The 26,474-nt window shown below is 43.6% G+C and overlaps 1 protein-coding gene across 2 annotated transcripts; it reads left to right on the top strand.

The window, feature by feature from the left end:
* Positions 1-26,474, top strand: Nlrp9 (NLR family pyrin domain containing 9). 2 transcript variants are annotated; one of them, XM_057761799.1, is made up of 9 exons: positions 1-268; positions 4,649-6,230; positions 10,646-10,810; positions 12,515-12,679; positions 15,089-15,256; positions 17,363-17,533; positions 19,351-19,521; positions 21,450-21,620; positions 26,327-26,474. In XM_057761799.1, exons 1-9 carry the CDS (start codon positions 1-3, stop codon positions 26,472-26,474), a joined length of 3,009 nt encoding a protein of 1,002 aa, XP_057617782.1. The 2 variants fall into 2 exon arrangements, with proteins under 2 accessions (XP_057617782.1, XP_057617783.1); XM_057761800.1 differs by lacking the exon at positions 10,646-10,810.

Genomic DNA, 26,474 nt, shown 5'->3' with positions numbered 1-26,474 from the left:
ATGACAGAATCATCTGGTTTGGGTGTGTCTCACTGCCTAAAACAGCTCAGTGATGCAAAGTTCCTAAACTTCAAAAATCTGCTCATCAAAGAACCAGAATTGCAACTCAATCCAGTGCTCTGGGCAAATATTAAGGTAGCTTCGAGAACAGACCTGATAACGCTGTTGAACTCACATTATCCAGGACAGGTATGGGACATAATGTCAAGAACATTTCTACAGGTCAATCGGAGAGACCTCTGGACCAAGTTTCAGGAACTGAGGAGAGGTAAGCGAGCATGGAGAGAGAAGGGACACATGGGAAAGTTAGTCACATAGGAGCTGCCTTTATTTTTTTAGTTTATTCTTCTCTCCTACAATACCTCCCATCCCTCCATCCCACCCAGTCCTCCCACCTCTTACTCTCCCGGATCCATTTCTCCTCTGTTTCTCTTCAGAAATAAAGCAGGGACATCAACTGAACACAGAATAACAAGGTGCAGTAAAACTAGGCACAAACCCTCATATTAAAGCTGGACTAGGAAGTCCAATAGGAGGAAAAGGGTCCCATGAGCAGTTGAAAGAGTCAGAGACACCCCTACTTCGATTTGTAGGAGTCCCACAGAAACACCAAGCTAACAACCATAATGTGAAGCTCATGCTGAGGAAGGGTTGCACTGAAGAAACCAGTGGGTGCTGTATACGTCATCCTTTCACTGGAGTGGGGGAGGGTCTCCTAATGCACATGACCATTACCAATAAAAGAAAATGTAGGATGGGTTGAAACAAATAAGGCAGATTCCAACATTAATGTTGTTTTCTTCAGCTGACGAAGAAAATTGTTCTTTCGTTTGCTTTTTTAATATTAGCATACAAAACGATGCCTTTCCTCTTGGCATTGCTCTCACTCGCTCTCCTTCCTCCTCTCTCTCCCTTGCTTCCTCTGTCTCTCCCTTCTCTTGTTTGTTCTTTCTGTAAAATGTCTCACTGTTTAGCCCAGGCTGGCTTAAAAGTCACTCTATAGACCAGACTAGTCTTGAACTCATGACTTCCTGCCTCAAGTTCCTGAGTACTGGGGTTCCAGGTACATGGTGCCACACTCAGCTGAGATGAGGTTCTATCTATTATAGCACTGACTCATCCTTTTGACCAGACACGTAGTGCTAAGAAGAGGCCTTTGTCCTCTGTCCCAGAGACATTACCTTTATTTCCTATGAATTTCTTGAGACTGTGGAAGAAGCCCTCAAATATACAAGGTGAGATCGTGTCCAGGTGGAGGGCATGTCACAGACCTTCCAGAGGGAATATTTTACCAGGAGCTCATCCCCCTTTTCAGATGCATATAAGCTGTGTCAATATTCACTGGGTTTGCTGTTCATGCATTCTTTGGCAGAACTACGAGTTAACAGATGCCAGAAGTGTCCACAAAAATGGTTGTGAATCTGGAACCATGTGCTTTGTTCAGTTGGTTCTTAGTCATGTGACTTGTCTAGTCAGCTACAACAAGATGATCAATGTCACTACATCTGTTTCCTCTTGGGGATAAAGACACCAGTAATTTTCGAGGACCAAGTACTACTCACAAGCATGGAAGACATGGAGAATAACATGTCATGGTTATTGTATCATTTAATTTCTGTTGCTGTGATAAAACACCGTGACCAAAAGTGACTCGTGGAAAAGGTTTATCTAGGCTTATGGTTCCAGAGTGGTGAGAGAGGCATGACAACACGCAGGCATGGTAGGAGGAGCAGGAAGCTGAGGTCACGTCTCAGCTGTGAGCATGAAGCAGAGAGAGGGAACTGGAAGCAGTGGGAGGCTATGAAATCTCAGTGCCTGCCCCAAGAAACATCCTTCTCTAACAAGGCCACACCTCCTAAACCTTCCCAAACCTCACCATTAATTGGGGAACAGATCTTCAAGTTTACCAACCAATGGGGACGTTTTTACCCAAACCACTAGCACAGCTATGCATTGTAGCCCCTTCTAGAGCTTCAGAGGTAGAGGCAAATGGGAGAGTGTGAGAGTGTAAGGTCAGCCTTGACTAATGGCTAGCCTGAGGTCAGTGGGCATTCTGGGCTACACAAGACCCTGTCTCTAAAAACAGAAATGCAAACAGAGAATCTACACTAAAGCAGGACAAATTCTAGTTAATGTCAGCTCTAGTTTTGGTCCTGTGTAGGCTACTGCCGTAGGAGTGCTTTCAGGATGGGAGCCTCTTACTGGCCTGTAGTACAATCCTAATTAGTCTTCTTAAATAAAACCTAGAATCAGATATCGGGGTAAATGTTGAAAAATGAGAGAAGTAAAGGAGCCAGGTACTAGAGAGACCTTTTTGCCTCTACCAGAATCCTTAGACGGAACAGGGCAAGACTGTCTCCTTGAACCCTCAGACTGAATGGGTTGAGCGCCTGACTCCTCCCACCTTATATTCCTCTTTCCACCCAGTCATATTGCTTCTTGTCTCTACCTCCCTAGTGCTGGGATTAAAGGTGTGAGCTGTTACCACTTGGTTCTGTTTCTGTTTGAGACTGACTCAAACTTGTGTAAACTAGGGTGGTCTGGAACTCACAGAGATCTGTCTGCCTCTGTCTCTCAGGTACTGGGATTAAAGATGTGTGCCACCACTGCCTGGTCTCTATGACTAACTAGTGACTAGCTCCACACTCTGATCTTCAGGCTGTTGTAATATGAGTGGCGGGGCTGCGTCCCCGGCACCCAGCCGCCCGCATGGCTTATGCCCCGAAATAATTACACGGAAACTGTATTCTTTTAATCACTGCCTGGCCCATTAGTTCCAGCCTCTTATTGGCTAGCTCTTACATATTGATCTAACCCATTTCTAATATTCTGTGTAGTATCACGAGCTGGCTTACCAGGAAAGATCTTAACCTGCGTCTGTCTGGAGTGGGAGAATCATGGCGACTCCTTACTCGGCTTCTTTCTCCCAGCATTCTGTCTGTTTACTCCACCCACCTAAGGGCTGGCCTATAAATGGGCCAAGGCAGTTTCTTTATTAAATGAAAGTAACTCCTCCATCATCAGGCAAGCTTTGTTATATCACAAACAAAACTTCACCACACTGGGCCATGGAGCTAGAGTTGTTCCTACAGGTTGAGATTTATGATTGCCTGGATGTACACAAGGATGGAATGATATTCTTCTGTTAACCATTTGTTTGATTAAATATTTATACCCATGTCCCTTTTTACAGGAGTTGAATTACATACATGGCAAGTTCAACTCAATTACAAGAAAGGTGCAGGGCCGCATAAACCCCAGAGCCTGCAACAGATTGGGCAGATAGTAGATTCTCTTAGGATGACTTAATTAAGAGTCCTCTGCTGACCTATGAAACCTTTTCATCTAATAACAAGGTTTTCAGGCTTTTTGAAAAGATTTTTAAACTATATATTTAAAGATATATTTAATATGTAATTATATATAATTATGTAGTTTTATACATAATGTGTGTAAGTATTTGCTAGCATATATGGATAGGAAACACACGCATGCAGTGCCTTGTGGCCAAAAGAGGACAGGAATCCCTGAAACTGAACCAAACCTCAAGTTATCAGTGACTGTCTAGGTGCTTGGAGCTGAACCCAGGTCATCTAGAAGAGTAGCAAGTGTTTTAAACATATTGAACATTTCTAATGTACCAGTCACTGATACAAGTCCCAGTAAATCTCAGATACAACAGTAGGGTCTTGCCCTCAGAAAGCCTGGTACCAGAAATTCACGGGAAATATCAAAGTGTGGTACTGATGACATGCCAGCTGCCTGCTAACTAACTCCATGAATGGAAAGAGAAACACTTTCTAGTAATCCCTTTTTGCTTAGGACGTTGATCCAGATACATTAAATAATGCACCTAAAACTGTGAGATACATGTGGTTGAACCCAGAACAATGCAACACCCCATCAGGATTGTTTTCTGTAGATGTGAAATCATAGAACCCCAGAGGTCATTTCACTCACAAATCTTGCTTTGACTAAGCATCGGATTGTAAACATGTACAGAAAACTGAAGAATTTGAAATAGATTGACCTGTAATGACTACTGGGGGTATGAAAGCCTTAGGCTGAGTCACAGTATTCTGAGCCCTAACTCATGAAGTTGTGAACAGATGAAATACTTATGGCCATTGCCCTGGGAAGGTATCAGGCCCTTTGCAAATTTGTAGTGAGGTACCCAGAATTCATGCTGTACCACAGCTGATACACCTGCCTTCTGGCGAACCCCCTTCTCTTCTATTGGCCCTAAAATATTTATATACCCCCTTTAGCACATGGATCTGAGTTAAGCATGAGTCAGTCAACTCTTCCAGGCAAGTTCACAAGCATGGAAAGACTTGCATGCAATAGAGGTCTCTATCTAGAGGAGCCGGTGTAAAAAGAACGGGCTAGTTGGTTGGGGCTGGGGTGGGGTCTAACCATTCTTTGGAGGGTAAAGGGAAGAAAACCCTGTATCAGTTGAAGGAAAATGGAAACTTATTGCAGGGAAAGGGTGGGTGGCTCTCCTCCTCTTCTGTCCTCAGGACCCACGGCCTCACCGCTCATCCAGGTGTGGGGATCATTCACTAGACGTGTATTTAAGAAAACTGTGATTCATTCTCAGGAGTGTCCTAGTCCTAACTGTCTTGTGTTCTGATTTCATCAAACTCAGATAAAAGAAGGACATACAAAGAGATTATGAAGACTGCATTTCACCACATATGGACCTTCGAAGACTACCTTTATGTGCCGGATGCAGAATACAAAGTTGTTACAGAAATGCAGTACAAGATGTTGCAAGAAGTATTTGATCCTCAGTTAAATCCAGTCACTGCAGTCATACTGGGTGCTGAAGCAATCGGAAAAACCACGTTCTTAAGAAAATCCATGTTGGATTGGGCATCAGGAGACTTATGGAAGAACAGATTTCAGTATGTTTTCTTCTTTTCTCTCGTCTCACTTAACAGCACCACAGAGTTGAGCTTAGATCAGCTTCTCTTAAGCCAGTTGTCTGCATCTTCAGAGACACTGGATGATGTCTTATCCGATCCAAGGAAAATCTTGTTTATCTTGGATGGATTTGACCACCTGAAATTTGACTTGGAACTCCGGACAAACTTGTGCGACGACTGGAGGAAGACGCTGCCAACACAAATTGTCTTGAGTAGTTTGATACAGAAATTAATGCTCCCAGAATCATCTCTGCTGCTTGAATTGGGAAACCCAAGTATACCCAGAATCTATCCCTTGCTACAGTATCCAAGGGAGATAACTATGGGAGGACTCAACAAGGTGTCTAGAAGGTTCTACTGTATGTCCTTCTTCGGCAGTTACCAGAAAGGCCGAGACATCTTTAATTTTTTAAAAACCATGCAACCATTGCTTTCTTTATGCAGAAATCCTTATATGTGCTGGATGTTCTGTAGGACCGTAAAGGGGCAGCGTGACAGGGGAGAGGAAATGAACCTCATCTATGAGCCAGATTCGGCTTTGTACACAAGCTTTATGGTGAGCTCCTTCAGATTGGTATATGACAACCATCCATCCAGACAGAACAGAGCCCGACTAAAGACTCTGTGTACCTTGGCTGCAGAGGGAATGTGGAAACAGGTATTTGTGTTTAAGTCTGAGGATCTCAGGAGGAATGGGATAACTGAACCTGAGCAGGCATCATGGCTGAGAATGAATTTTCTCAGTTACCGGGGTGACTGTTTCATGTTTTACCATCCGACGCTACAGTCGTATTTTGCTGCCCTGTTCTATTTCCTCAGACAAGACAAAGACACACCTCACCCCATCATAGGAAGCCTACTCCAATTCCTAAGAGAAGTCTATGCTCATGGCCAAACCCGATGGCTCCGGACAGGGATGTTTGTATTTGGAATCGCCACTGAAAAGGTTGCTGCCATGCTGAACCCACACTTTGGCTTTATACCATCCAGAGATGTTAGAGGTGTTATCCTCAACTGCTTTAGAAATATGAATCAAGAAGAGTCCAATAAGACACTGAGTGCCCAGAGTTTGTTCAAGAGCCTATTTGGCAACAAGGAAGAAGAATTTGTAACACAAGTGATGGGTCTATTCGAAGAAATGACTGTTGATATTAGTAGTGTTGATATACTCACAGTAGTTACCTACAGTCTGCTGAGATCGCAGAAGCTAAAGAAACTTCATCTGCATATACAAGAAAGAGTTTTTTCAGAAACGCATAACCCAGGAGATGGTGACATAGAAACCTTTAGACGACGCAAGAAGTGAGTACATCTCGGAACCCGGTCTTCAGTTCTTCCAGTTGTGCCTCAGTGTCGAGTGCATTGTTTACAGGTCTGTTTGTGTGCCTGCTGTCAGAGGAACATGTGGGTGCCTTTCTCCATTGTCCCCCACCTTACTTCTCTCACCAAACTTGAAGCTAACCATCTTGACTAGGCTAACTGGCCACCAAGACACCCGATCTACCTGTTTCTCTTTTCTAATGTGGGGCAACAGCCTCACGCAACCACACCCAGCTTATGTTGGTGCTGTGGATCTGAACCCAGGTCTTCATGTGTGTACAGCCCACACTCAATACCCACCAGTCCTTCTCTCCAGAACAGAGTTTCTAAGTTCTTTTATTTCTATGCCTGAGTGTTTTGATGGCATGGTCAGGAAGCTTTCTGTTGAGTCTTGGCACTACCATTTGGAGCTGTGTGGCCCCACACAGCCAAGTCTTGAGTTCCTTCATTCATACTGAGAGCAAATTTGTCACAAGGCCAGTGTGAGATGGAAATGTGAGCAGTTCTTTGTAGCGTCTGCCTCTTTCCCATCATCTATAGTGTCTTTAGTGCCCTATATATTGCTTTTATTATGTTTAGATATGGTTTTTGTATCCCTGATCTCTCCAAGACTTTTATCATGAAGGGGTATTATTTTGTCAAATGCTTTTTCAGCATCTAATGAGATGAGCATATTTTTTTCTTTCAGTTTATTTATGTGATGGATTAAAATGATTTTTATAAGTTGAACCATCTCTGTATCTCTGGGATGAAGGTAGCTTGATCATGGTGGATTATTTTTTTATGTGTTCTTGGATTCGGTTTGCTAATATTTTATTGAGTATTTTTGCATTATCTATAATTCTCTTTCTTGGTTGAGTCTTTGTGTGGTTTTGGTATCAGGGTACCTGTAGCCTCATAAAAAGAATCTGGCAATGTCCCTTCTGTTTCTATTATGTGGAGCACTTTGAAGTATTAGCACTTCTTGGAAATTCTGGTAGAATTCTGCACTAAAACCACCCAAGCCTGGGCTTTTTTGGTTGAGAGGTTTTTGATGACAGCTCCTATTTCCTTACAGTTTAAAGGTCTATTTAAATTGTTCACCTTATCTTGATTTAATTTTGGTATATGGTATCTATCCAGAAAATTGTCCATTTCTTTTACATTTTCCACTTTTGTGGAGTATAGTTTTTTTTTTTTTTAGTATGATCTACTATTCTCTGGTTTTCCTCGTTGTCTGTTGTTATGTCCCCCTTTTCATTTCTGATTTTGTTTATTGGGATGTTCTCAATCCACCTTTTGATTAGTTTGGATAAGGATTTGTCTATCTTGTTGATTTTCTCAAAGAACCAGTTCTTTGTCTCATTGATTTTTTTGTATTGTTTTCTTTATTTCTATCTTATGATCTCAGCTCTCAATTTGATTATTTCCTATCTTGTACTTCTCCTGGATGAGCCTGCTTCTTTCTGTTCTAGAGCTTTCAGGTGTGCTGTTAAGTCACTAGTGTGAGCTTTTTCCACTTTCTTTGTGTGAGCACTTAGTGCTATGAACTTTACTCTTAGCAGGGCTTTCATAGTGTCCCATAAGTTTGGGTATGTTGTACCTTCATTTTCACTGAATTCTAGGAAAACTTTAATTTTTTTCATTTCTTCCTTGTCCTGGGGGCAGTTGAATAGCTCTGTTCAATATCCATGAGTTTGTAGACTTTCTGAGAGTAGTGTTGTTGTTAAATTCTAACTTTAAACCATGGTGATCTGATAAGACACAAAAAGTTACTCCAATTTCCTTATATCTGTGGAGGTTTGCTTGTTACAGAGTTTGTGGTCAAATTTAGAGAAGGTTCCATGAGGTGCAGAGAAGGTATATTCTTTCCTGTTTGGGTGGACTATTTATAGATATCTGTTAATTCCATTTGATTCATGACATCTGGTAGTTCTCTTACTTCTCTGTTAAGTTTCTGTCTGGTTTACCTGTCCACTGTAGAGAGTGGAGTGTTGAAGTCTTCTGCTATTAGTGTGTGGGGTTTGATTTGCGATTTAAGCTTTAGTAATGTTTCTTTTACATATGTGTGTGTTCTTGTATTAGGGGCATAGATGTTCAGGATTGAAATTTCATCCTGATGGATTGTTCCTCTTATGAATATAAAGTGTCCTTCTCTATCTCTTCTGATTGATTTTAGCTTGGAATCTATTTTGTTAGATATTAGGATAGCTAGACTCACTTGTTTCTTATGTCCAATTGATTGGAAAACCTATTCCCAATTTTTTACTCTGAGGTAATGTCTGTCTTTGTGGTTGAGGTGTGTTTCTTGTAAACAGCAGAAAGCTGGATCCTGTTTTTGTATCCATTCTCTTAGCCTGTGTCTTTTTATAGATGAATTGAGTCCATTGATATTAAGAGATATTAATGACCCATGCTTGTAAATTCCTGTTATTTTTCAGTGGTAATGATTGTGTGTTTCCACTTTTTGGGTTTTGCTGATGGGAGTTTATCTGTTTCCTATATTTTTGTGGGTGTAGTTAGCATCCTTGGCTTGTGTTTTCCTTCTAGTACTTTCTGTAGGGCTGAGTTTCTGGATACGTATTGTTTAAAACTGGTTTTGTTATGGAATATCTTGTTTTCTCCATTAATGGTGACTGGGTATAGTAGTCTGGGCTTAAATCCATGATCTCTTAGTGTATGCACCACATCTACCCAGTATCTTCTGGCTTCATGGTTTCCATTGAGAATTCAGGTGTAATTCTGATAGGTTTACCTTTATATCTTACTTGACCTTTTTCCTTAGCAGCTCTTAATAGTCTTTCTTTATTCTATATGTTTTGTGATTTGATTATTATATAGCAAGGAGAATTTTTTTGATCCAGTCTATTTAGTGTTCTGTAAGCTTTTTCTACCTTCATAGGAATATCCTTCTTTAGTTTGGGAAAGTTTTCGTCTACAATTTTGTTAAATATATTGCCTTTGAGCTGGAGTTCTTCTCCTTCTTCTACCCCTGGTATTCTTAGGTTTGGTTTTTTCATGATGTCCCAGATTTCATGGATGCTTTGTATTAAGAATTTGTTAGATTTACTGTTTTCTTTGAACAATGAATCAATTTCCTCTATAGTATCTTCAACACCTGAGATTCTCTCTTCCATCTCTTGTATTCTGTTGGTTATACTTGCCTCTGTAGTTATTGTTCATTTACCCAGATTTTCCATATCCAGAATTCCCTCAGTTTGTGTTTTTTTAATTGCCTCTATTTCAGTCTTCAAGTCTTGAACTGTTTGATTGTTTTTTTTCTTGGGTTTCTTTGAGAGATTTACTAATTTCTTCCATTTTTTGTATTTCTTTTCCTCCATTTCTTTACAGTAGTTTTTTATTTCCTCTTTAAAGGTCTCCATTATCTTCATATAGTTATGTTTAAAATCATTTTCTTCTGCTGCTTCTGGGTTAGAATGATCAAGTCTTCCTGTTGTGTGACCACTGGGTTCTGGTGTTACTGTGTTTGCTTTTTAGGCTGTTGGATGAATTCTTACATTGGTGCCTTCCCATCTCTTCCTTCAGATGATGCTTGCGGTATGTTTGCATCTTGGTCCAATCCATGCAGAGTCTGTCTGAGTCTTTGGGGATTGTTCTTGGTCTGCTCTGTACTGTCACTGTCTGTGTCTCCCTTAGCCTGCTCTCTTGGTCTTCTCTCCTAGTTTGCTCTCTTGGTCCAGCCTGTGCCATCACAGCTTGTGTTTTAGAGTTCCTCTCTTGGTCCACTCTCATGGTTCTCTCATCAGGAAACTCTCCTGCTGGCTGGCAAGATAAACTGATGCAGGTGGGGGAGGTGCCCGGTGTTTTGCCCCACTATGGAGGGCCTAGAGAATGGGGTCTCCTGCCTGGTCCGACTTCTTCTTTCCAAGTTCTTTCGTCACGCTGATGTCTTTTTGTTTTGTCAGCTATAAGTTTAACTAGGGTCATCAGTGTGTCCAAGGGTTGGGAGCTGTGCATTAGATCCTAGTGGGCTGACTTGTGGGTACAAAGCTGGAGATGACTGCTCCTTCCCCAGAGCCAACCAGTTGTCAATATTCCAGCAGGGAGGGCTGGGACTGTCCAAGCCTCTCCCCAGTTGATGATTGACAGGAACAGGCCAGGTCTTTTGCAGGCAGTGGAGGGATCCATAGCTCTAACAGGATTAAGACTGCAATGGCTATACAATGCCCAGAAGAGGGCATTTTCTCACCCACGTTGCTCACCCTCTCCTCTCTGTCTTTTGTCTGCTCCTTTTTCTCTTTTGTAAAAATTTATTTATTTTTATTACTGTGTATGAGTGCTTGGCCAGCCTGTATGTGTATGTGCCATGTGTGCCTCCTCAGGTGGTGGGGCTCATCTTAGGAGTGTCTTGATTGCATTTAGCCACCAGAGAATAACAATGTGTTATCTCATTGCAGAATTGCAAACAAATATTGGTGTTCATTATGTGGAATTTTCTGGAACTTACAAGTGTTGGATCTGGACAGCTGTAATTTCAATGAAACTGCAATTCAGCATCTTTGTGAGTCGTTGTCTCCAGCTCCTCGTATACCTCTGAACATGTTTAAGCTCCAAAGCTTGTCGTAAGTTTGACAGTCACCCATCCTTTCCATAGATAGAAGAATTTCCCTCTCTGCCTTGATAAGACTAATTCATAAACAAATTCAGAACTAAAATCCAAAGTAGAAAATGCAATATTACCAAGAGTCACATATTTGAAGTTCTTTCTCTGTCACACACATACATGTGATTTACAGGTGGTTTGTAAATGCCTATACAACTAGTATGTGTGCATGTACATCTAGTATATGTGTGCATGTGTGTGCATGTACATCTAGTATATGTGTGCATGTGTGTATGCATGTACATCTAGTATATGTGTGCATGTGTGTATGCATGTACATCTAGTATATGTGTGCATGTGTGTATGCATGTACATCTAGTATATATGTGCATGTGTGTATGCATGTACACAGACAGCAAGAATTGACTGTGTTCTAGACACTGTATGAATGTTAATTAAAAGTCCACTTTTCAACATTACTGTGATTGTATGTATGTATGTGTGCATCTGAATTGGGCCTCTGGAGTCAGAGTTATACTAAGTTGTGAGCTGCCCAACATAAGTGCTGGGAACAGAACTCCAGTCCTCTGCAAGAGCGGTATCTGCTTTCTGTCCTGCCCAATGATAGCGTCTTAGTCATCATGCTGGCATCTATTTCTTATAAGGAAACAGGGCCAGGCATAAGTTTGACTACATTTTCCCAACTTTAAAAAGAAATATATACAAACAAAAAAAAAATCACATCTAGTTTTCTTGACTCTGAACCCCAGTCTATGACCATTATAGACAGTGATTCCTTTAAAAAACACTGGTTCTTACTAACCTGAGCTGTGGTGGTACACACCTTCAAACCCAGTCCTTGGGAGTCAGAGGCAGGCATATCTCAGAATTTGAGGCCAGCCTGATCTACAGAGTGAAATTCAGGACATCCAAGGTTACACAGAGAAACCCTGTATTAATCAACAACAAAAATACTAGTAAATTAGGAGAAATGGGCCCTTCCTTGGGACGCAAGGCAGGAAACATTAAATAAATACAATCATCTGTTTATACATAAGGAGTTACGCAGGTTTGCTTTTTGCTGCTGGGATAAATACCATGACCAAAAGCAGCCTAGAGGAGGAAAGGGTTTATTCCATTTTACCACTGCCAGGTCACCATCCATCACCAAGGGAAGTCAGGGCAGGAACCTGCAGGTAGGAACTGAAGCAGAGACCATGGAGGAATGCTGCTCCCTGGCTTATCTCCCCTGACCTGCTCAACACTCTTCCTATTCACATCAGACCTACCTGCCCAGGGGTAATGCTGCTCACAATGGTGTTTCTCCACCAATTACCTATTAAGAAAATGCTCCACAGACATGGCAATCTGATGAGGCAATTCCTCAATTCAGGTTCCCTTTCTCTAGATAATGTTGAGTTGGAACCCTTGATTAGCCATGACAGGCAATATTCAGAATTTAATATGAAGGCAAGTATGAGTCTTCTGAGAATGATCTGGGTGTTATGCAGGAGTGGGGGAAATAGAAGAAAAGGGAGAGAGATGAGTAGCTCGAGCCTCCATGTTTGTCTGGTATCTGGAGACAGCCAGTGAGAACTTGGGGGTAACCAGGGTGCCCAAGCAACCATGGTGTGTGAGGCACAGTGTGGGAGAGGATTGTACAAGTTGCTTTGCATGAACCCACACCCCCTGGTATAATGTGCAATTTGGCCTTATTCCACAGGTGTTCCTTCATGACTAACTTTGGGGATGGTACGTTATTTCACACAGTTCTTCAGCTGCCTCACCTGACATCCCTGAACCTCTATGGCACTAATCTGTCCAATGATGCGGTTGAGAAAATGTGCTGCGGGCTGAAATCGCCAACATGCAAACTGGAGGAGCTGCTGTAAGTCAGTGCGCTGTCTACACTCAGGAGCTGCTTTCAAATTGTTCCTAAAATCACATTTAAGGATTAACTTTGAAAGTTTTGCATTGTATGAGCACATATTGTACAAAATGAGTTTCATTATGATAATTTCTTTTTCTCCTTGTTAACAGTGTGTGTGTGTGTGTGTGTGTGCGCGTGCGCGCGCAGGTGCCTTCAGAAGCCAGAAGAGGGCTGTGAGCTACCTGATGTGGGTGCCTGGATTTGAACTCTAGTTCTCTGTTGAGGCAGCAAGAGCCCTTCACTGCTGACCCGCCTCTCGGGCGCCCCCATGACACCATTCCACAAACATTTGTATGGACTTTGATCACACTCAGTTATGTTCTGTTGGCTCCCGTTCCTTTCTAAGCAGTTCCCCTTGCACTCTGATGATTTCCTCTTTGGCTTTCTAATGGTTTGAATCCCATCATAACAGCATATCTAGATCTGCTACACTTAGATACCTAGGGTGTGGCTCAGCTGTGGAAATTAGACGTGAACTTACAGGGGAACTATACAATAGCTACCAGCAGAGAAACGCCCCATAAGTAAAACCCCCTTGGCCTTTGATGATAGCTAGAGAAGAAACTCAGAGGCAGCCATGCAGGTGGGCTGGGCGGAAATGGCAGAGAAGAGGTGAGGTCGCCAGGGTACTGAGGATCTGCTGTTTTCCAGCCACACAGTAGCGCAGAGTGAGTTCCTCACCGTTGTCGCTTGAGCATTGGGGGCTTATGCTAAGAAACATGCAAGGCACTCTTTTCCTCAGGCGGTGTAAAGCAATACGAACATTTGTAATTTCATGATCAGATCAGAATCATCTGTTCTGGTATTTGGACTGTTGCCTTGATTCCCAACACAAAGCTTCCAACCTCTTGGTGTCCTCCGGGTGATAGGATCTATTTTATTCTTATGAGGTAGGTGGTGTTTGGTGCACTACTGCATAGTGACCAGTCCCCAGAAGAACCACGCTAGGTCTATGTCTGTAACTGTCATTATCACCCCCATCCTCAGTGAGTTCAGTTTGAAGTTAGTCTGTCACGCTCACATGATAAAGACTCCACTGAAAAAATTCCCAGAAAGTTTGGAGCATTTCCGTCCTACTGTGCACTGTCAGCTTGATTTAGTTCAGTGATTGTCTTTATCAGGTTAGTAAGCTGGGGCATCTGTGAGGGATTTTATCCTGCTTGTTAACTGAAAGAAGATGAAATAAGTAGGCATGGTTCCGGAGGTTCTGGTCTTTATAAGAAGTCTAGCTAGCTAAGCACGAACCAGCAAGAAGCTCACTCATGATTCCTGCTTCCAGGTTCCTGCTCTGACTTCCTCAATGACGAGCTGTAACCTGAAAGTGGAAGCCGAACCGTTTCCTCTCTTAGTTGCTTTGGACAGAGAGTTTATCACAGTACTGGAAGGGAGCCGGAGCCGGGTCTTCTAGTGTGCGAATCTATCCACACGGAGGACTCTGCAGCCATAAGGCAAGCATTCTTGGACCCGGGATCCTTGCAGATCTCACTCCATGCACATGATCTGACTGCATCCTCCGTCATAGCTTCTGAATATTCTCAGCTGACAAGCAAGATGACAGAACCCATAAGCTTCATGATCTCCTCTGTACTTTAAACACAAGGAGTACGTGTTAAGAATGTCCATAACAATGAGCTTTGTAAATGATCCCTGAAACCTGAAAGGGAAGGCCACTGTGAGACTGAAGAAGTAAGTTGTGTGTGTGTGTGTGTGTGTTGGTGTGTGTGTGTGTGTTGGTGTGTATGTGTGTTGGGGTGTGTGTGTGTTGGGGTGTGTGTGTGTTGGGGATGTGTGTGTGTGTTGGGGTGTGTGTGTGCGTTGGGGTGTGTGTGTGTTGGTGTGTGTGTGGGGGGGTGTGTTGGGGTGTGTGTGTGTTGGGGTGTGTGTGTGCGTTGGTGTGTGTGTGTGTGTGTTGGTATGGGTGTCTGTGGTGCTGGTGTGGGTATGTGAAGGTGTTAACAGTGATATTGGTAATCAAACATGCTGGGTTATAGACCATATTTTAGTGATGGGGTCTATGTGTGCATTAAAGGATATGGCTTCTCCCTACTACATTCCAGTACACTCTGTCTCTCTGTTGGCTGTTATGACAATCAATAACATTACAAAACATTTCCATATTGATCCCAGAGAGTAAAAGTCACCCATGACTGAAAAACCACTGGCTTGGGCTTTTTTCTCAATCAATAGAACTTCATGACTCACAGTGATAGTCACATGATTGCACTCATGAATTAAAGAAGTCTGTGATGTAAATGTGAGCTGGTACGTACAGTATTAGAAGCTGGGCATTTGTTTGAACAACAAGTAGTCTTACATAGGCCTTCTAAAGATGTTATTCCTAACCTGTGACATGTATCTCACATGCAGGTTGGGGAAGTGTGGCATCTCAAGTAACGCTTGTGTTGAAATTGTGACTTCCCTAAACCTCTGCAAGCTGAAGCATCTCTCATTGGTTGAAAACCCCTTGAAGAACAAAGGAGTGATGGTACTGTGTGAGATCCTGAGGGATCCAAGCTGCGTCCTGGAGAAACTGATGTAAGTTGGTCTGGGGGAGCATGCCCTGGAGATATTGCAAAGCCCTGCACATAGGTAAAACCATCATAAAGGTGGACAAATTGCCACAAAGGCGGCAGGAGAACCTGGGATGTGTCAGGATCTCGGTCACTTGTCCATGCCTAATTTGCCATGTCAGCAAGTGGAGCAAATGAGAGCAGATTTATGAGACCAACTTCCGACTAGACAAGGCTAGCTCTGAAATTCCTCATATGTAATTTTTAGTTTAATTTATATGATAACCATGGAAGACAGTGATACACTTGGAAAGAGACTGGCTATAGGGCAGAGGCGACTATAAATAAGAAGAAAATATTCCCTTCAAAGGCAGGGCTTCCTACGTCTTACCTAAGTCACTGTAGGCTGTCTCCTGCCCTGAGGTTGACGTTGATTGCTCATCATAGCACACTGCCAGACTGTGGTCCCAGGTAAGTCATAGAGATAACTTATTGTTCCATCCATCAAAGGTCTTAAGATGGGGAATGTGCTTAAAGACACCTGGGTTCAGGAAGAGAAAGAGTATACAGACCCAAACCATCTGTGTCCTATGTGCTCACGTATTCACAGTAGCATGTGTGTGGCTCATAGCATGAGCATGCAGATAAAACCGTAAGGGCACTGGATATGGACAGTAAGGAGATGCCTCTTTAGAACAGGAAACGCATGCAGACGAAGTGCCTCCTGCATGGGCTGCTCATGACTAGACCAGAAATGTTCCAGGTCTCGTTTAAATTTCTTTTGAAATATTTGCAAATCGTGAGTCTTGGTGACGCTCCCTAAGGCCAAACATGAAAGCATTTGCACAGTACATAAATCTGTCACATGGCTTGGGGATAGTTTTATATGATGCTCTCAGTGCCTTTGTGTTTTGTCCTAAACTGGATACATGAGAGCACTTGTGGATTTTCCTACCTGTGTATCCCGCGAGTTCCTGAGCCTGCAGAGGCTGGAGGAGGTGAATAGTCCCCTGGAATTGTAGTTATAGGAGATTGTGAGCATTATATAGGAGTTATGCGGGTGCTTAGAACCGAACCCCAGCTCCTCTGCAAGACCAGCAAATGATCTTAAACGCTGAACCAACTGTCCATTATTGAAATGAATCTTAGAAAGGAAAAAGAGAAAAATGGATTTTAAAAAGTTGAAGGATGTTGCTGAAGAGGTAGGAAAAACTAACATTAGAAAACGAAATGATTCAGTTATTTCTCTACTAGTTACTATAGAGTAGATTGAGTTAAACTACACTTGATGACTAGTAATTAAAAATAGCTACATTAAGCATGCATTATTTCAAATATTATCTAGTCTTTAAAATACTAGCCATTCACCCATACATGTGACAGCATTAGGAAGAATCTGTAAAATAAAGTATCAGGACCGAGTGGAGTAACAGTAAAGGAGGTCAGACACTTGCACCCTAGCATGATGACCTGAGTTTGACCTCCAGGACCCAAGTAGTGACACACCGCAGAGGTGGAGATGGCAGGAACTCTAGGACTCACTGGACTACCAGCCCAGTCTCATGAATGAGCCCCAGGCCAGTGAGAAACCCTGTCTCAAAGAGGGTGGATAGTGGTGTTCAGCGTGTGACATCTGAGCTTTTCCTCTGACCTCCACACACACCTTCAGAGAGACGTACACACACTCACAAGAACAACAAAAACGAGGGCAGGGTTCTGCAACATGGTGAATTTCTGGTATAGGTGGAAGTATTGATTGTCTTGTAAATACATTGAAAAATTAGTCGATTTTGGAAACATCTGTGGTGATCTATAACCTCAGGTTTTCAAAACTTGTTTGAAAGTGTTTCCATTGTGTGTGTGTGTGTGTGCATGCATGCATATGTGTACTAGTACACATATGGAGGACAAAAGACGATTTATGGGAGTTGGTATTTCCTTCCATTGCGTGGGACTGAACTCAGGTCCTCAGGCTTGGTGGCAAGGTCCTTTACCTGCAGAGCCATATTAGCGGCCCGTTTCAACACGTTTTCATGAAAAGTGGAAGTTCATTCTAGGGAGAACACAGAAGCCTTTGCAGAGCACTATGCTGTGACAGTGAGTGACCTGCGCTGTGTGACTCTCTTCACAGGTTGTCATATTGCTCTCTCACCCTCATTGTCTGTGGTCATCTCAACGAAGCCCTTTCGTGCAACAAACACCTCTCTCTGCTTGACCTGGGGTCAAATGTCCTAGAAGATTTGGGGGCAAAAATTCTGTGTGAAGCTTTGAAAGACCCAAAGTGCCCCCTTCAGGAGTTATGGTAGGGCTGTGTTCTCATCCATCCCTGGGGATGCAGTATCAGATGTTGGCATTCAGAAGGAAGTGGGAGGGTAGAATTGTCTGGATGTCAGTGTCCCCTCGGAGTCTGTGGTGAAGCCTGCCATCCGTGATGACTGTCTTAAGATTGGGTCATGAGGGTGAGTTCCCATGAGTAAATTCCTGCTGATAAAAGAAGGCACAGAATCTGCCTCACCCATTCCATCACGAAACCCGGCTTCAATGCCCAGCACCTATATGGCAGCTCACAATCGTCTGTGACTACAGATCCAGGGGTTCCGACACCCTCACACAGGCATGAGTGCAGACAAAACACCAATGCACATAAATAAAAATTTTCAAAAACAGGTTAAGCAGAGCACTCCTCAGCTAGAATCGAGGTGATGGACATGTATGCACGTGAGGCTCAAAGGTGCTGTGTCTGTGTGCAAATGTCACAGGTTCTAAATTTTTGCACTATTGGTCTTTTTGTTGTGGCTGTCCTGTGATTTGAAGAGGGCTGTGGCAATATGTCTACATCTTAGATGCCAGTAGCACCCTCTGTCCTAGTGCGGCAATCCAAAATATCTCTAGATGCTTTGGGCATGCCCTGGAGGGTAAAAATTCATCCGTGCTTGAGAGCCATCAATGCACACACATATCAGAGGTGCTTAAGCCCACATGATTACATACCTCCTTCAATCATGAATCTATGCGTGGGTGTTTATGCCTCTATTTGCATATCTCTCCCCTATCACATCGACATACTTACGCCATCTATGAGTATAACAGCTCTCCCTTTCTCCCATGTAAAACTTTATTGTCTTTACTTCTATATCATCCATCTCTTCTGTTCTACAACCATCTGCGTATCACCTATTCACTATCAATCTATATATTATCTACTAATCATTTTTTCACTGTGCATCTAACATCTGCCTAATGTCTCTGTTTACCAACTATGCACTCATCATCTTCGTATTCTCCATTCTTCACCTGTCTTATACCCTTTATCTTCCTTCTCTCCCCAACCTTTCTCTTAACCATATTGAAAGCGCCATGGGAAACCATGAGCTTGAGGCTTGAGGAGGGTTTGAGGTCGCGTTATATTAAATACTGGCAGGAGTTCACCTCATGATGACATCTGCACAGAAATCCGAGATCGGCGACCAGGTAGCCCCACTGGTGTTCAGGGTATCTCTATTTGAGCCAGGGAGGACGAGAGTAGTGGTACCAGATGAAGAGAGGAAGGCAGAAGAATTGCAGTGAGCCACAGGGAGCAGTGTAGCCCAGATGGAGAAGCAACGCCAGCATTTCAGTACTGCTTGGGCACTTACGGTTCCTATAAATGAATACCTATGATCTCAGCACTGGGAGGTAGAGGTAGGAGGTTCAGAAGTTCAAGGTCAGTCTCAGCTACGTAATGAGTCTGAAGCCACACTAGATACATGAGACCCTGTTTCAAAAAGAAAAGGCGGTCAATGAATGCCTGCTGAGGGGGAGAATGGTCTCCAGGAACAAGCTCTACTGAGTCATACAAACCCCTGGAGTTGTGCACAAACAAGCTAAACTAAATGGGCTTAATAGGTTACTTATGCATGTACAGGTGTGCAGGCATGAATATATATTCACATATATTCATATGTGTACACATGTAACAATAATAAAGAGATTAATTTGGGATCTGGAAGGAATTGGAGGTAGGTTTGGAGGGATGTATATACCGAGCTCATATAAAGTTCCAAAATATAAAATAAATAACAGATCAAAACAAAAGCATCAGGCCTCAGAAGTCAGTATGTTTGCGTGTGTTTTCCCCAGGTTGTCTGGTTGCTGTCTCACTTCAGACTGCTGTGAGCAGATCTCCACTGTCCTTACTTGCAATGAAAATCTAAAGACCCTGAAACTGGGCAACAATAACATAGAAGATAGGGGCGTCAAGCGGTTGTGTGAAGCTCTGAGGAATCCGGCTTGTAAACTTCAGAGTCTTGGGTGAGTCTCCTGACTGTCGTAGGTGGGAGGTACCTCCCAACTCAGGGAAATCTGGAGGGTTAACAGGTGTGGTGGTTTGTAAGAAAATGGCCCCCAAAGGGAGCTGCACTCTTAGGAGGGGTGGCCTTGTTGCAGCAGGTGTGTCTTGTTGGGGGACGTGTCACTGTGGGACGGGCTTTGAAGCCTCATGTATGCTCAAGCCACACCCAGTGAGTCAGACTGGCTTCTGATGCATGCAGCTCAGGATGTTAGAAGCCTCTGCTCCTTCTCCGGGACCATGTCTGCCTTCATGCCACTATGTCCCACTGTGATGACAATGAACTGGAAAACAGCCACCACAATTAAATATTTTCTTTAAAAGGTGCTGTGGTCATGGTGCCTTTTCACAGCAATCGAAATCCTAAGACAATAGAGTTAAGAAGAATTCCGCCTAGCATAGTCTCAAGAGTTGAGAAACACGTTAACACCCAGATCTTATACGAACAACAGCATCTGCTGGGGGTTGAGCACCACGCCCATGTCATGCTTTGCCCACCACAGCATCTGTTCTTCTGGTCTTCTGGGTTCTCTTCTGTGATGTTCCCTGAGCCTGGGGGAAGGGATGACACAGATGATCCATGTGAGACCGAGTCCTCTGTCCTCACTCTCAGAATGCAGACCAGCTGTGCGTCTCTGTATTAACCAGGCCATTGCAAAAGTTGCTTCTCCCATGAGGCTTGAGAGCTGAACTAACATAGAAATAACGCTAAGTGGTTAGAACAATGGTTCTCAACCTGTGGGTCCCGACCCCTTTGAGAATTAAATGACCCTTTCACAGGGGTTACCTAAGACCAATCAGAAAACACAGATATTTACATTATGAATCATAACAGTATCAAAATTACAGTTACGAAGTAACAATAAAAATCATTTTGTAGTGTGGGGTCCCCACAACATGAGGAACTGTATTAAAGGGTCGCCACACTAGGAAGATTGAGAGGGTGGTTTTATGTTATGTCCCCTTAGCAAAGCGATAGTAACGGGTTCTCCCTTAGGGCCTACAGCTTGCCCAGCCACGGGCTCTTCACCAGTTTACAGTACCTGGCATGAGTCAAGTAGTCAGCACTCCAGAGTGGATGGTGGAGGCCCTCAAGAAGCCCCAGCCCAGATGAGGAGCTATTGGCAGCTGATGGCAGCTGATGGGAGGAGAGCCAGTCTTCAGAGATGGAGCTCTGGTCACCTGTGCTGCAGGGGACTGTCCTAATCCCAAGCACCTAAGGCAATGCTAATTGAGTTAGTGCAGTGGCTCTCAACCTTCCTAATGCTGTGACCTTTAATACAGTTTCTCACCATGTTCTGTGTGGTGATGCCAGCCATAAAATTATTTCCATTGCCACTTCATAACAGTAATTGTGCTGCTGTTATGAACTATATGTAAATACTGACTGCAGAATATATGAGATGTGACCTCCGTGACAAGGTCATTCCACCCCCCCATTGGGGTCATGACCCCCAACCCCCCACCCCCCCACCCCCCACCCCCGGTTGAAAACCATTGACTTAGAAGGTTTAAAAAGGTATCACGTTGGGAAGGCTGCGGATAGGGAGGTCTGGGAGGAGTTGGAAGTGTGGGTATTAGACAAATGTGATCAAGACACATTGTATACATGTATGATTCTCAAATAAAAAGTAGTGCTCTGGCAGGGAGGTGGTGGTACAGATCCCAGTACTCAGGAGGCAGAGGCAGGAAGATCTCTGTGAGTTCAAGGCAAGCCTGGTCAGGACAGGCTCCAAAGCTACAGAGAAACCCTGTCTCGGGGGGGAAAAAAAACTATATTTGCTTAGTGGTTTTGCTCACTGTGGACATTTGGGCCTGGTTAAGTCTTTGCTCAGAAGCCTAGAACTGGCACCAAATTCTGCATCCTTTTTCTGGTGTTTCCCTGTCACAGGTTAGACATGTGTGTGCTCACCACTGCCTGCTGTGCAGACCTCGCCTCTGCTCTCAGCACATGCAGAACACTGACCAGGCTGAGCCTCGACTGGGTCACCTTGGACCACTATGGGATGAAGCTGCTGTGTGAGGCTTTGGCTTGCAGAGGCTGCAGCGTGAAGGTGCTGGGGTGAGTGCTCGCTGTGTCCTGGGGTCGGGAGTGACTTTGGAGCAGCTCTTCTGTAGCAGTTGGCTCAAGCTGAGCCCTGGTGACACAGGACTGGGAAGTTGTGTTGTGCAGGAAAACCTTTATCCTCGAGGACACTGACGGCCATCCTTGATCTCTTGCCATTCATAGGTACCGCCCTCTGGTGGCAATTACTCCAAATATCAAACATCTTCTTTAAAAAAAAAAAATTGGCATATTTCTTTTTTAATTTTTTTAAAAAATGTATTATTCTTTTATTTTTAAAAAGAAAACAAACTATCTTTTTTCACTTAGCATGCCAATCCTAGTTACCACTCCTTCTCCTCCTCCCAGGCACTCCACCTGTCCACCCCACCACCCATCCAGTCCTCAGAGAGAGTAAGGCACATTGCTTTGGGGAAGCTCCAAGGCCCTCTCTACTATATCTAGGCTGAATAAGGTATCCATCCAAAGAGAATAAGTTCTTTAAAATCACTACAAGCAATAGGGGAAAATCCTGGGGGCACTGCCAGTGCCCCTCAGTCTGCCCCAGCCATGCAGCTGTCACCCACATTCAGAGTGACTAGTTTGGACCTATGCTGGCTCCTTCCCAATATACCTGGAGTTGCTGAGCTCCTAGAGCTCAGGTAGACTGTTTCAGTGGGTGAACCCGTCATAGTCTTGACCTATGTGCTCATATTCTCACTCCTCCCACTCTTCTACTGGACTCTGCTGAGGTTCTCTGCCTCTGTTTCCATCAGTTGCTGGATGAAGTTTCTATGGTGATATTTAAGATATTCATCAATCTGACTACAGGGCAAGGCCAGTTTGGGCCCCCTATCCTCTATTGCTTAGCATCTTAGCTGGGGTCATCCTTGGGGATCCCTGGAAATTTCCCTAGAGCCAGATTTCTTGCTAGCACCATAATGGCTCCCTCAATCAAAGTATCTCTTTCCTTGCTCTCATCTCTGTCCTTCCCCCATCTTGACTGTCCTGTCCCCACATGTTCTCCTCCCAGCTCCTCTTCTCCCACTTCTGCCCCTTCCACCCTCCATTTTACCCCACCCCCATGCTCCCAATTTTGTCAGGCAATCTTGTCAATTTTCTCTTTCCAGGTAGATCTATTATGTTCTTTCTTAGGGTTCACCTTATTACTTAGCTTCTCTAGGATCATGGACTATAAGCTCAATATCCTTTGCTTTACAGCTAGTATCCACTTATGAGTGAGTACACACCATGTTCATCTTTCTGAGTCTGGGTTACCTCACTCAGGATAGTTTTTTCAAGTTCCATCCATTTTCATTTAGATTTCAAGATGTCATTGTTTTTTATCACTGAGTAGTACTCCAATGTGTAATGTGCCACATTTTCTTTATCCATTCTTAAGTTGAAGGGCATCTAGGTTGTTTCCAGGTTCTGGATATTATAAATAATGTTGCTATGAACATAGTTGTACAAATGTTCTTGTAGTGTGATTGAACATCTTTTGGGTATATGCCCAACAGTGGTATTGCTGGCTTATTTCGTAAAATTATTATTCAGCTCTAAAAAATGATGAAATCAAAATATTTATAGAAAATGAATGTTCTTAGAAGGATATCAAATAGGGTCACCTAACTGCAGAAATAAAAAACCACATATTCTCACTCATATATGGGTCCTAGTCTATAATGTACATATACACATTGTAAGCAAATGTTACATGTGGGTATCATATAACATCTTAAAAAACAAAAAGTGATAATAAAACTGACAAAATATGAGTTTGAATATGTAGTGTACTTTGTATATGCCATTTAAATGGTTTCTCAAGGTACTCAATGCCAAATTTATTTTTAAAACATTTTTATGTACAAGTGTTTTCTCTGCATGTAACTCTGTGTACCACATGCCTGCCTGCTGCCTGCAAAGGCAAGAAGAGGGCATCAGATCCCTTAGGACGGAGTTACAGAAGTTGTGAGCCACCTTGTGAGTGTTGGGAATAGAACCTTATCACACCTAGAAGAGCATCCAGTGCTCCTAACCACTGAGCCAACACTCCACCCATGTTAATCTTAATAATTTTTATTTATTCTTTCAAATTTTCATACATATACATGTTTTGATAATATCCTACCTGTACTACCAACCTCCAACACCCCCGGGACCCTCCAATCCCAATTAATAACCCCTGACTCTAAGTCCTGTTGACTGTGCTTGTGGATACGGGGTCATCCACTGGGGCATGGGCAACCACCCAACACACCAATCTTAGAAGTCATTCTCACAGAACACAAGTCAGCTACCAATAGTTCCTGCGCTAGGGATGGGGTTCAGGGTCCCCCCATCCATGTTGGAATTTTGAATGCAGGTCTTGTGCCAGCAACCTCAGCATCAACTGTGAGCTGATGCATAACCACTCATGTCGTGTCTAAAGAGAGAATCCCATAGTGCTTCCCCACCTCCCAGCTCTCACAGTCCATCTGCCCCTTCTGTCATGACAATCCCTGCGCCTGGTAGGGCAGGTTCACCAAAGACGCATCTACAGCTCAGCAGTCACAATCACTTGCTCTCAGCACTTTCGACAAGTTGTGATCCCTGCATTAACTGAAAAGTTCGTAGACCACAGTTGTGAGAAGTACAAATCTACGGGCACAAATGTATTTAGAAGGCAGCTTGACACACAGGCCCATTTAAGGGAACAGCACTAGGTTTCCCTCTGGGGCCTGTGATGCCCTAAGTCACGGGATGTTGACAGTGTTTACAGTAGCAATCATTAAATCTCCCCATGGAGCAGGCATCATAATCCAATCAAAAGTGAACAGCTAATCCTATAACTGCCATGGCAGCAAGCTACCACTGGGCACAGCGTGGCTGGTCATTCTCACGTCTTCCAATCACACAACAGAGGTGGTTACAAACACCACCTCCCACATCCAGTGTCTACCCATGGATGTTCATCCCAGGCTATAGTCGGGAGGGGTCTGACACTGCTGTACAGACTTCTACATCAAAGTTCTGCTGAGAACTTACTCTGCGTGAGCAGGTTGATGATATGAGTGCTGGGAAGATGGTCGAGGAGCATTCTGTGAGGAAAATGGTTCGCACCTCTGCCCCACTGACTTGGATCCTGTCCTGGGGCTACAGAGAGTAATGTCCAAGCAAGGCTGAGATGTGGGGGAGGCTGGGGTGAGAATGCTGCGCTTGGGGCGGCATTGCCTGAAGGGGAGGCTGAGAGGCAGGGGATGAAGTGAGCAGCAGATCTGAATGAGCCTGGAAGATCTCTGTACTAACTCTTTGTAGTTACAGGTCACATGACTTGTGGTTATGAATACCAGGGAAGACAAAAACAGACAGAATGGAAAGAAAATTGGGGAAGCCAGCTGTACTTCTCTGAGGAACTCTGTTCCAATCTTAATTTGTGAAATTCAGGGGGGAACTACTGCACAAAAATCTAAGGGAACTTTTTGCAGAAAAAAATTAACTATATTGAGTGCTGACGGCTTAAGACATTACTTTTTTAAAGGGGCTGACCTCTTACGTCCAAGGGTCAGAGCACATTGAGGAAGAGGGGGTAGGGAAATTGTAAGAGTCGGGAGGACTTCTACAAAACCGCCTTGACAAGGCAGATACACCCAGGAACTGACAGTAGCCATGATTGCCTGTGCGAGCCATGCTCAAGTTCAGGCAGGTCAACATTCCAGCATGCGTGGAGGAGGGGGTCATTACCCGGACCGCTAGCTGGGGAACTAGAGACATTTGGTGGCCTCAGGGAAGGGAGAGTCGTGTTCTTCAGGGATGTGGCCCCTGATAGGTTGCATATGCCACATGCATGCACCTCCCTCCACGCATGTATGGGCATCACAACTGAGACTCGGTGAGCTATTGGGGAAGAAAAGGACGCGAAGTGTGGGAAGGAATGTGGATGGGTCAGAGAGGGGAATGGGGAAAGGATATGATCAAAATCCATTGTATCCATGTGAAATTCTCAAGGAATAAACTAATGGATTTTGAAATACAGTGTAAAGATAATAAGCATTCGATAATTTTTATTTTTCTAGGTAAACTTAGTGATGATGGCGTGGGGGAAGCTGACAGAGGGAATAGATGAGCATCAGCTGTATTCATGGGTGAGCTAAGGTGTAGGATAAGCTGTGTCTCAGAGAAAGTGAATAGGGACTCAAAAGACTTAACATAGATGGTGTGAGATTGGTGACAATGACATTAACTATACTAGTGTTCACAATCTGAGAAAAGTCAACACTAAATAACGCAGGAATAAGGCATAATAATGATCATGGTTAGGCATTTAAACAATGAACGGGTGAAAACAGTCATTTTCGCTTCAGTGGTTTGTGACTTTAATCTTGACATCTAGATAGATGCTTTACACGGACGTCTGTATTGCATATCTACATAGACGAGAGGCCCCTACTCTGGAGGGGAGAATCAGGCCTTCTCACACGCGGTGTCTTCCTTCCTTCACTACTAGGATGACAGAGAGGGTGTCATGGGGGTAAAGGAGAGTCAAGTGATCGCCAACCAAACTTGGGATGGTGGATGGCTCAGTGGGTGAAGGCACTTGCTGCCAGGATCCACATAGTAGCAGGGGGATGATGGAATCTCATGAACTGTCCTCTGACCTTCACATGTGCCCTGTAGCATGTGCCCGTATAAGCACACACAATTAGTAAATGTAAAAAACAACAGCTTTTGTTTTCTTGCTTCAGACTAGACAAATCTGCACTTTCTGAGGAGTCACAGAAGCTACTGCAAGATGTGGAAAAGAAAAATAACCTGAATATTTTGCATTATCCGTGGGTCAAGGAGGAGAACAAGATGAGGGGTGTTCGTCTGTTCTGGAACAGCAAGAACTGA

The sequence above is a fragment of the Chionomys nivalis genome, chromosome 2, assembly GCF_950005125.1.
Source record: "Chionomys nivalis chromosome 2, mChiNiv1.1, whole genome shotgun sequence".
NCBI lineage: Eukaryota > Metazoa > Chordata > Mammalia > Rodentia > Cricetidae > Chionomys > Chionomys nivalis.
Note: the sequence above shows the minus strand (reverse complement) of the source record. Positions and strands in the feature narration are given on the sequence as shown.